General features: G+C 36.7%; 1 protein-coding gene across 5 annotated transcripts in view; it reads left to right on the top strand.

The window, feature by feature from the left end:
• Window positions 1-12259, top strand: part of Rlip (Ral interacting protein) — a 67863-nt gene extending 55604 nt beyond the window's left edge. For 4 of the 5 annotated variants that reach the window (XM_083142742.1, XM_083142751.1, XM_083142775.1 and 1 more), the window contains 4 exons: window positions 888-1419; window positions 5575-5770; window positions 6632-6749; window positions 12006-12259. In XM_083142742.1, coding sequence (XP_082998868.1) covers window positions 888-1419; window positions 5575-5770; window positions 6632-6749; window positions 12006-12116 — 957 coding nt within the window. In that variant the 3' untranslated portion in view covers window positions 12117-12259. The remainder of the gene's footprint in view (window positions 1-887; window positions 1420-5574; window positions 5771-6631; window positions 6750-12005) is intronic. The other variant, XM_083142761.1, reaches the window with a different exon arrangement.
• Window positions 12260-12672: the final 413 nt, after the last annotated feature.

A 12672-nucleotide genomic window follows, 5' to 3' on the forward strand; every position in this document is an offset into this window, starting at 1 on the left:
GATTACGCTGTAGAAGAAACCGTTAAAAGTCAATAGTGTTCGTGAGCTTCCTTGCAATCCGAAATCTCCGAGCGTGTTAATTTCGTACTGTGTGCAAGAGTGTTATTCTTGGTTACTTGCAGTTACTTGTTTGTGTTATTGTAGTGTGTATGTGTGATGTGTCAGTGAGACGATTGGAATCCCAGCTGCAAGATTCACGTTAGAACAAAGATTTTTTTATGTATGACACGTACCTACGCGAAAACAAACTCGTGTCGAGACGTGTGTAGGTAATTTGTACAGAAATTCCCATGCGTTTCAACTCCACACAGAGATACGGTTAGACATCTTGTCCTTAAATTACGAGAAACTGTATCGTTAAATTTTAAAACACCTAAGCAAAAACGACGGATTCTAACCGAAGCAAAACTCGATGATATTGGTGCAGCGTTAGAACGTTCTCCAAACAAACCTCTACGCCGTGTTTCACAAGAGGTGGGCGTGTCAAAATCATCGGCACATACAGTCACTAAGCTACTAAAATTAAAACCATACTGTTATAACGCAGGTTAGTGCTCGTTTTGCAATATTTATATAAATGTCTGCATATGTCCATAAAAATAAGCGGACATTACAGGCCGAAAATGTCGGCATCTCCGTTAGCGCCGCCCGCCACGCTTCTCCTGATCTCTCGGCTGCAGATCGAAATGGACGCACGGTATATATATATATATATCAATATCTGTCCATTATTATCCTTCTTCTTACAATACATGGACTACATTTAACTTACTTGACCACATTCTGTTTATTATAGTTCATTCTACTCTAACGCAGATATGTAGATGAGAATGTATATTTGTGCTTAATTATACTTAAGGTTGTAATTGCAAATGTTTTAATTTCAGAGAAAGCTTAGAATGGTGCAGAAGGCCCAGGGTCTTAGCCAGAAGAGCTTGGAGGAGAAGAAGACATCAGACGATGAATTCAAAATAGATCTGACACTACAGAAGGCCAAGTCTTCCACCGACGAAGACACGGAGGAGTGCCGAGAATCTGAAGCGGGAACAGAGGAAGAGAAAGCAGGGGGAAAGGGAGACGATCAGACAACAAAGCACGAGCAGAAAGAATTCCCGGCGGAGAAGGAACCAGCCGGTTCGGGTTCCTCACAGGCAGAAACCGAGGCTGAAGGAGCAGGGGTTGAATCTCAGGAGCAAGTGGAAGCGCAAGTAGAAGTGGAGAAAGTGGAAGAAGTACCGAGGGAGCAGCAAGGAAAGTCCGATGAGGAATCCAGTGCTCCTGCTGCTTCGAGTGAGAGCAGTGGTGATCAGCATGGTAGCGGGAAAGAAGAAGAGACGCGGCCTGCAGCTGTTCTCCCTCATCCTGCTGATGTACCCGACGGCACAACAGTCGCAAGGGCTAGAGCCTCAGAAGAAACTGGTAAGCATCTTATGCTTTATGTTAGATATATTCTATGGCTGAGGTGCAGCCAATACCAGTGGTATCTGTATCTGTTGGAACTTATAGCAGCTGATATTTTCCTCAGTCCTGGTGTTTTGTGAGGTCTGCAAAATGCTACGCTACACTTTCTCATAGTCTAAATATCATGGAAATTATGCAAAATGCACAAATTTCACAATTTTTTTGCAATAATAAAATTGTTACAATTTTCAAGTATTGGTATCGATGGCAATCAGTAAAAGTATAAGCGCTGGTGTCGGCTCAGCTCTGACATATATCAGTATGATATTCTTCATAATTTATTTCAGCCACCACTGAGCTACTAAGCTGCAAGTTACATGCTTGACCAGAAGTTGATTTGATAGCTCTGTGCTGGAGTACAGAATGCCAGAGACAGAGGTTTTATCCCTGGTTGAGTCAAGTTTTCACATAACATTTAAGTCAGTTATAATGTACCCCTCTTGAGTGCCACAAGCTATAGGTAGTTCAGATGAAACTGTTCATTTGAATTAACTTAATTGAAACTAATTTTATTTTTCAATATTATTAATAGACAACAATCACTATCAGGCTGTGAAAAGTCATTACTTTTTTTTTTCATATTCTTTAAAAGCCATTTTTATCTCTGTTTACAGTTATTGACCTGAACATCTTGAGAAATTAGGTAAAGGTAAAGCTAAAGTTCCCCGTTCATATACTACCATGCCATGAAGGCACATTTAGGGGATGTGGGGGTAGGGCTCCACACATTCTTGATCTCAGCAATTTTGGAGATGATGTAATCAACACCACACTCTGGCCACCTTTACTCCCCAGGTACCGTTTGATTTGAGGTGGGGGTGAGCCCCAGAGTCTCTCTATGCAGGGATAAGGCCAGAAAAATTCTGACCTTAGATCACCCACCCTGGGAATCGAACCCGGGTCTCCTACTTGGCAGTCAGACAGACACCCGACTGACTAGACCACTATAGCTCAAATTATCCACAAGTACTCGTAAATACTTTCAGAAAAGTTAAAGAGTTTTGAAAAAAGGCATTTGTGTTTTACAAACATCATTGTCCCACAGCAGCTGCTACTTATGTAAGAAGAGACACTTGAAAGATATATCATCTCTGTGAGCGGAAGCCATGGGGGCCTCCCTGATGGCACACTGGTAGCGTCGTTGCCTTGTAATCAAGGGGTCCCGGGTTCAATACCCAGCGGAGGCACAAGTGGTTCGGATCCCACTTTAAATTGTAGATCCAGTCCCGATTAGCCTTTCTGTGCATAAAGTGGACTTAAACAACAAATCAATCAATGAAGCCATGGGTGTATTTGGGGGGGATGGTTCAACGGGTCCAATGCCCCCCCCCCCCTTTTTGGTTCAGTAAAATTACCAGATTACCTGTTCTATCCGCTATGCGCAGAGACTTGTTCGTAAAAATTTCTTCAGACTTATTTTGTTCTCATAAATTACAAGTGTATAGAATGGGATACGGATGGGAAAGAAATTAATTTCACACACCAGATGGGACTGCAAAGCAAATGTCTGCAATTTCCTGATAGTTTCAGAATTTATCTGGAAAATACTCAAAAAACTCCTGACATTTCACAAATTTTATAATACCACATGTAATTTCTGCCTGAAGCAGCTGCTTGTGAACTTATAGTGTGAACATTATAATTTCATTAGAAGTTCCTGATATGGTTTGTTACCATTCAAGATTTAAGTATTCCTCAGGTTCTAATTTTTTGATAATTTGAAATTTCCCAACTGTTTGATAATTTCGAAAATTGATAAACCATTTTCCAAACTGTAGATTGAAATGGGAAACTTGTCCCTATTGGAAATTGTAACTGCATGTGGGTTAGCTTCAGCTATTAGTACTTCTACTCTCTCTGGGTTGAGTGGGTGTAGATTTAGAAAAAAAAATAGTTGGTGAAGAAGATGATGGTGCTGATGTAATGGGTGGTAGAATTAAGGGGGTGAGATAGATAGATAATTTCAGAGAAGTGTCCAAAAGCAATTTTTGTACATTGTTCAGCACATATTTTAACCCTGGCTATTGCCCATTTCTGTGGAATTTCTGCGATATTGAGACTGTCCAATCAGTTATAAATTTTCCCCTCTAATCTTCTCAAAGTATCAGACCCCCGTGGTTAGCACATCTTGCATCCTAGGTTAGAAGTTCGAAACCTGGAATGGGCATGGGCGTTTGTGGGTGTCCATTCATCAATTTCATCATGTCATCACGCATCCCGATCTTCGGAAATTAGCCAAAAGTGGCACAAAAAGCGAAGTAAAATAATGCAAATAAATCAATCAATCTTCTCAAAGTAATTTGGTTGTAAAAATGTAGTGCAAGATAGCGAGGGTAGTTCTGTAATGTTCTCAAGTTGTTTGACACAAGATGGACAGAAAAGTATCAATACTCAGTAGGGTGACTTGTGAAATCTTATACATTAATAGTAGAACTTTTACTGTTGACCATTTTTGGACCACTGTGTAGTAAAAATGAACCCAAGTTTCTTTGAACACAGTCAACACATTGAAAAATTGCAACAACTTATTCCAATGTGAAATGCCTATTCCTCATTCATTGGAACCGTGTGTCAAAATGTTGGATGGCCTGGTTGATATTTTTTACATTTTCAAATCTGAATGAAAAATGTGGCAAACAGTAATTGAAAATACTTGTCCAGGGTCTGCATTGTAAGCAGTAGAAAATTGTGACAAGCTCTTGTACTCAAATATGCACAAATTGTTTGGTGATCTTGGCCACACTGCCAGTTTCATCTTCAACACCCGAGAGGATGTGTTTAACATTATGGAGGTTGAAATAATGTCTTCGCAATTCAACAGGAGATTCTCGACTAATGAACCCTGCACTGTTAGGTGTACATACAAACAAATATTAAAATAATACCGATGATGTTATTTTCAGTTTTGTAGCAAGGAGGAAAAGACTAATTCTAACATTGTAATTTAATTCTTTTTTAAAGAGAAGCTGGGATTAGCTTTTTCAAAAGCATTTTCTGCTCCTTTTATGTAGAAAAGTTAGTTCATAGATAAGACTTAATTTAATAAATGTGTGACCTTACATGTGGTGGTAGAGTGGATTTTGATAGCCAGATCATAACTAGGGACGCTATATGTATGTCCCAGATTTTCAGGGACATTTGTCCCGGTGTTTCGAATAGTTTCTTCGGGATGCACAAATGTCCTGGAATCGGGTGGGAAAGAAGAAATGATTAAGACTATACTTTCCTGAACTTTTTTATATTTAAATGCGTGGACGTAATTTTAAAATGCTAATTTTACAAAACAATCTAACTCTACATTGAACCACTCCCTCTCCATAATGCAAGAGAAACAAGATACAGACGGTACTGCAAACATATTTGACTTCACAATGGCGCAGCCATCTGTTAGCATTGCTGAATTTCAGTTACGATTCTCTTCCATTGTATAATAACCTGCTTACTATCAGGAGTCAGTGTTGGGTGCCTATCTGTTCAGTCCTCAGTTTTCAAATAAAGGTCCCACACAATGTGTGATGTAAATGACAATTATGTTGTACAGTACATACATACAACTTTATCGTGTCCAGCCCTCCCCCCCCCACTCTCTAACAAGCTACCAGTCAGTAGTGTCCTGGATTTTCACTTATGAATATAGGAACCATAATTGAACCAAACTTAACCCCCACCCCTTACGTGGGCTATATATACGGCCTTGGCTGAAGCCAGTAGCTTTTGTTTTCCCTCTAATGAAATAACATACAAGTAATTAGCTATAAACAGTTACAAATTATATTGATGTTTCTTGAAGCAGTACAGGTGGAATAATGGGCTCATTAAGTAAAGACATTTAACTTTTAGCCTTAACTTGCAGTTTAGAATATTTCACACAAGTATATATATATGTTGTTTTTTTTTAAAGTTTTTTTTCCAGTACTTGTCAATAAACTTGAATCATATGAACAATCAAGATTTAATATTTGTTAATAAATTATAAAACCTTGCTGACCTATCTGCAAATGTATTTAAAAATACTTTGAAAATGTGGGAAACCTGTGCATTGTGATCAGTTAAAGATGATATAACTTTTGCATGTTTTCTTTTTGTTTTAACGTGGCGGTTCCTCATGTAAAGTATTATCTGTAGGGAGCACTACCACTGAAGAACCCAGCTTCCAGGAAATGATGCAGCAAGAACTTGTATTGAAGTTGGAACATCAAGAGTTGATGAGTCTCCAGACTGAACTCCAGAGTCGAATCCAGAAGGAAAGGCTTGAAGTAGAAAGGCTCAAAGCTGAAATAGCTGAAATGCGAACATTGTATGGCTACAGGTGGGGGATTACTTTATAAAATATAATATTGCATTTTACATTCTAAGCATTATTTTTACACACTCGCCAATTACAGATCATAATTTGAAATGCTTACTTTCATTTGATGTACATGGAAATAATGCATTGTGGTCTACCCTTCTATCATACATTCTGTTATTTTTTATTCACAAGATTACAACTTACTTCATAGATATACGACAGATTTCTTTAATTTGCAAAACAGGATAAAAGTAAAAGACATGTACGTATTTATTCAAATATGATTTTGTTCATAGTAATATTAAATTCTGAAGAAACTGCATATTTAGATATTTACTTCACAAAATAAGTGTGTAAGACTTTTATATCTCTGAAAATAACAACAGAAATAACAGAATTTTGGAAAAAGTTACTGGTTGTTTAAGAAGTTGGAACATTATCTGAGATCCACACAGTTTTCAGCAATTTTACTGGAATGAAACTGGAAAATCAATATACCTATATTGGCCGATACCATCAAGTATCGATTAATCTGCTCCATCACTCTCTAACATTCACATGTGTGATATATGGACATTAGAATTTATTTATTTATTTTACCCTTCAGTAGCAATTTTGTACATATGTACCAATGTGTTGAGAAATTTAATATTAGTGTTTGTTTATTCAAACTTTTAATAATAATTCATAATTGGGAAAAGAGAGACGCGGTAGTATATAAATACGGAGGAACTAGTACTCACTTTTATCCACGAAGCTGTTTTTTTTCTTTTTCGTATTTTAATAATTGACATAATTATTCAGCAAACTATAATTGTTGTATTATCGTTTTAGCATAATTGGTTTAAATCCACACATACATTTTACTTTCTTCTGCAGGACTTTCTCAACAAATAGTTCTGAGAACAGTTCTGGTTCTAGCTCTGAAGATAGTGATGCAGAAGAGGAACTGCAGAAGAAATTATCTGAGATGGTAATGGAAAATGAAGTGTTGGAGGTAAGTTGTCTTTGCTTTTACCTGTTCACATAACTTTTCAGTAAGTTACAATTTACATTTTTCATTCTGCTTTAAGGCATTTCTGTGTTCAATACATTTATGATGTTCAGTGGTGTTACGTCATTATAACAACAGTCAAAAAATCAGTGATCAGAACGCTACATTTTAAAAGTAGCTTCGCTACAGCTACAGCTACTCTTCCAAAATGTAGCTTCGCTACAGCTACAGCTACATTTTCCAAGAAGTACCTCGCTACGCTACTCCTGTTCGCTACTCGCTACTTCGCTACGTTTCCGCTACTTTTGCATAAAAGAAATTAACAACCACATGGATATTCCAAGAAGACCCTAGTATGATAGTTGTACTTGCTGGAAAATAGATTCTGTTATTTATTATCATGATTCCCGTAATTCTGTAATTTTGATAGCAGTGTTACTTCAGTTGCTTATTTTCAATATAGTGTTTCAGAATAACATACCTATGTAAGCGGCAGATCAATTCAAATTTGATATATGAGTATTTCAATTAGGATGACACAAAATTAATGAGTACAACTATACACAAATAAAATTAGGTAGAATTACACTGATGAACAAATTTAAACTTTTTTTGCTCCTTTGAACGAAAATAGGTGATTATTTATAATTCGACCCCGCTGAATCCAAATCTGAAAGTAGAAATGCTGTATCACCTATCGTTTTCCCTGGATTTTCATATTTTGTTTTTAATAAAAATTTAATTCCCTTTGTAATAATACATCGAAATTTGAAATTATTTTCGTTTGTTTGCTCATGAAATAAGATTTAAATATTGAAGTGAATAACTATGAAATATAAAAAAATTAAAAAACATATATAGGACCGATTTTGACTGTTCAATTTAGAAATTTCATGCAAAAAAAAGGAGAAAAACACATTTTTACTCACATTTTCAAAATTTCTTTCTTGAACTCTGCCGTTTGTAACTGTCACCAGAAACCTCTTCCTTGAGGTTCCAACAGTAGTCTGCTAACATGTTCTGTACCGATTTTCCTGCATATCGTTTCTCCATGACACAAATATCCTGGTGAAATCTCTCGCCGCATTCGTCACTAACCGCGCCCAAGTTAGGGGGGGGGGGAAGTTCAAATGCGAATGTAAAAAGTCAATTTTCAAGGACATATTGCACCCCATGTGCTGATAATACTTCAACAAGTTCTTAACAAGTTCCTTGTAGTTGTCAGATTTCACATTTCCAAGAAAATTACAGCTTACTTGTCTGAAAGCTAACCATGCGCATTTCTCTTTTTCTGTTAGCAATTCCACAAAGTTGTCATCATGAATGATCTCACGGATTTGCGGCCCAATAAATATGCCTTCTTTTAACTTACTATCACTGAGTTTAGGAAATGTTTTTCTCAAGTACCAAAAACCCTCACCGTGTTTATCCAAAGCCTTAACAAATTTTTTTATCAGCTCTAACTTTATATGCAACGGTGGTAACAAAATCTTATCTTTCTCAAGTATAGGGTGATGCCTAACACTCTTCTCTCCAGGAATTAAGTTTTTCTGTATGGGCCAATCCACAATGTTGTAATGTTTATCTCTTGCCCGGCTGTCCCATTCGCAAAGAAAGCAACAACATTTTGTAAACCCAGACTGCATGCCTAACAGTATACCAATCATTTTGAGGTCTCCGCATATCTGCCAACCATATTTTTCATAATTTATCACTTTTAATATTGTAATCATATTTATCATATGTTTCCTTCATGGTGGAAGAATAGGCAAGGGGTACTGATGGGTATATATTCCCATTATGCAACAATACTACTTTTAAACTATTCTTAGATGAATCTAGAAATAGTCTCCACTTGTTTGGGTTGTGACTCCTTCCAAGTTCTTGCAGAAGGCCTTCTACATCATTGCAGTAAGTTAACTCATTACTAACAGAAAAAAAATGTGTCAGTGATTGTTGGCGTTTCCAATATGACACCTTAACACCATCTTGTAATAAATTCCACCCTCGGAGACGAGAACCTAATAATTCCGCTTGAACTTTAGAAAGATTGAGGTCTCTGACTAGATCATTTAGTTCGAATTGGAAAATAAAGTGAGGTATATTTGGATCAGGAAAATTTGGATCGGTGTTTGAATATGAGGGTCCAGGTTCGTCATCTGGAGAAGCACTGCTTGGTTCTGTTTCATCCGCTGTCCATTCTTTAGGGGGCTTAGGAATTGGTATGAACTCATGACTCATAGGTTTTTTGGCTGAAGGAACATCAGGATAAAATATAGAATGTTTTGATTTTGAACTATATCCCAATATGTTTGTTAAACAGAAGTAACAATCCGAAGTATGATCTTTCTGTTCTGTCCATATTACAGGTTTCCGAAGGGCATTGATATGTGAGTGCCATTAAGCCAACCACTTAAAGTTCGCGAACAATACAACAAATTATACCTGGTGACCAGCTTTTTCCCTCGTCTACTTTACTTACAAAATACAACTCGTATGCTTTTTTCACTATAGGAGTGATAGTATTTCTCTGTGACTTCGGAGTAAATTCCCCGCAAACATAACAAAACAAGTTCTGGTTATTCACACATTTGCGTGACATGGGGAACTCATTAATTGAGTTATAATATATTTCTTTAAAAAAAAACAATTTGAATGCTCTGATCGTTTTGTTAAAATACAACTTACACTTCACTTCACTATACACAAATTTACATTCACAATTTCACGAACATACACAAACATAAAATACGGCTACTCGCGAAGTTATCGGAAAGGAAGTTAAGACTCGACTAACCCACAGAAGAACAAATTTTAACAAACAGGAAATTACTCTACTGCCAGATGTTTCTTCCACGAAATATTAAGTGCCAGTCATAAACACACAAGGTCGCTAAAAGGTTCTTATCCATTTGCTAGGAACCGAACGTTAAGCCGTATGCTGAGCAGGGTGCGGAGACCTGAAACCATAAAACTATAAAGTGTGGGTGTTCTGCAAAAACTTTAGGTGATACAGAAAAACGGATGCGATATTCGTTATCAGCACATCTGAATACATAAAGATCACTTATTTAAAGGAGTATTTCATTGTTTATCAGTGTTATTTACATTTATATATCAACATATTTTCCTTGAGAATAAATATTGAGTTAAGTCACATAGTGGTTCGAAACCAGTCTCGATTTCCTTATCTGTGCATAAAGTGGACTCCAAATAAAAACTAGGAAAGACACATGGAGGATGGGATCCTCCTGCTCCTCCTTTCCCCACGCTGCTCTTTCATCATTCTTTTTCATTCTCACAATTAGCCAAAAGTGACAGGAAGCGACTCTAGATAAGATTGATTGACTTTTTGTTTTAAGTCCACTTTATGCACAGTAAGGCTAATCGGGACTGGACCTACAGTTTAAAGTGGGGTCCGAACCACTATGTGCCTCCACCAGGTATCGAACCCGGAACCCCTTGACTGTAGATAAGATAATTACTAAATAAAACATTGATCTTTATTGTCATGATTAGCAAAATTAACAGAAAATCTAAAGGGGAATATATTGAGAAAACTGATGTGCAAATCCGAGAGTTCTGTTAACATACTGAGCCATTGATTGCTGGCACTATTGCTGTCATTCTAGTGGAAAATGGATCGCTCCTTTTTGCACTGCAAGTTGTGTTTTACACAGTAATTGAAGACATTTTGCTGCCTCTTATACTAGGTATATCCACAATATATGTTCCGGGGTGGCGCAAACGAGGATTTTTTTTTCAGGGGTGCCACAAATGAGGCATTTCCCCAAAATCTAAAAAAAAAGTAGTTGTTAGCTGAAATATATTCATATATGTCAGTTAGTTGTCTGGATTTTAGAATTATTAAGATACTGTGATATCAAGATATTTATTATCTACATTATCCATATTTTCATGTAATAGACTTTGTCTTTATGAACCTCCTACAAAAGTAAGCGTTATTGTCGATTTTTTTAATGCTGTTGCCACATTCAAAATTTACCTCAAAATGCTGAGAAGAAATGTAGCTGTAGCGAAATTTTCGCTACAACTACAGGAATTTTGTAGCTTCGCTACCGCTACAACTACAATTTTCAAAATGTAGCGCCGCTACAGCTACAGCTACAAATTTTGTAGCTAGCTACAGTAGCGCCGCTACAAGTAGCGCGCTACTTTCGACCACTGCAAAAAATTTACAAATATTGCATATACCCAGTTGTCTGGTCTGATAATTATCAATGGCCCTCTTTAAAGGTACCATATCAACATTCGTTTGGAGCGACTGAGGTAAATTCAGTCAGGATGACCCACTGTGGGACAACCTCCCAAATATACCCATTAGTAAAATTGTATTAATATATATTATTGTGAACAGCAAACAAGCGAATGTTGGATGTCCATTTTGATAGTAAAATATTGTAAAGATTAACAAACGGATTGTGAATTTAGCACCAACCAACAAGTGCAGGTGAAACCGTGAGAGGACATCTGACAGTGCCATGGTCCACAGCAGATGTCTGGGTGTGTGTACTGTGCAGGGTGGTGGGTTGGGGAATCCTCACTGTGGACCCCCTCCTCACCTTCCTCTTTCTCCCATCGGGCTTCCTCCACCCATCAGCTGAATTTTATTTTCTACTCTTCTTTGTGCAGATCTCTGCTTAACATTTTCTTTCTAACTCAGGATTCATGTAATGGATGTGTCTACACAACATTCCCCACCCATGCTCACCTATTCTGAACATTCTTTAATTTTCATATGGTGCTGTGAATATTGATTTTGTTCTGATTTTGACATTGCTTGTCAAAATGTTTCTAGTTTACCTGGAAACATGAATAAGTGAGGGTGACTGAAAAAATCATCACAAAATTTCTTACGAAATATTCAATAACTGAAGAAGATCAGTATGTACGTACAGCAAACATGCCATGAATATGGATATTTCTCATTACAATTTGTATCCACTAATTAGCTTCAACAAGTGTTCCTTTGCCAAAATGATATCTCTTACAACCAGAACCACTGCATTCTTCCATAAATAACTGTATACGTAGTTAAAAATAAACATTTCATGATGGTCTGGAAATTTACTTAGAATATCTGGAAAATCTTAATTTGGTTTAACAAAGTGAGTGGGAATTCTGAAAATATTGTGCTGTCAAAACAGGATTTTCTTCTAATTTTAAGTATAGAAATTTTTGTGTGATTTCATATTGTTTGCTATATATTAATATTTGACCATTTGTTTCTTCTTGAAGCACAAACGAGCAATGTTGACAGAGAGGATACAGAGCGAACGTGAAGCTTGCATTCATTTACGTGCTCAGATCGGAATGCTTCAACTGCAGCAAGAATCAAAACAGCTGTGATATATTTCATCTCCATGAAATACTGTTTTATGCTGAAAAAGGAACTATTTTAAGGATGTAATTTATGCCATAGAAAGCAACACTTTTAAGTTTTGTATATGTGTAAATATATTTAAAATAAAAGTATCTTGTGAGTGAATATTACTGAAAAACGTGTCTTATTTCATATTAATACTAATGATGATGATACACTGCTTCTAAAATTCAGTTCTTAATTGTTATTCTGGCAAACTCTCATCCCTGTTAGAGGTGTTGTAGACCCATAAATATCATTCAGCAGACCTGTTGAATTAATTCCGTATGTGATCTCATGATAGTTTGTTGTGAATTTTACTCAATGCAAAGAGTGCTCTATGTATCAGTTTCCTAGAAATGTTGATTTTGCTTTTACCTTATGTAAATATCCCAGATTCATGCCTTTCGTATATGGTTCTAACTGTGACTGTAGCTTAGGTCCTACTACTGTTATAGATATAATATTTCTGATCTCTTCTGAAACCTTTCTGCCAACCTAATTAGCTTGTTTGTTTTGTTTTGTTTGTGTGTGTGTTTAGGC

This window comes from Lepisma saccharinum, chromosome 1 (assembly GCF_977018435.1).
Source record: "Lepisma saccharinum chromosome 1, izLepSacc3.1, whole genome shotgun sequence".
Classification (NCBI taxonomy): Eukaryota; Metazoa; Arthropoda; class Insecta; order Zygentoma; family Lepismatidae; genus Lepisma; species Lepisma saccharinum.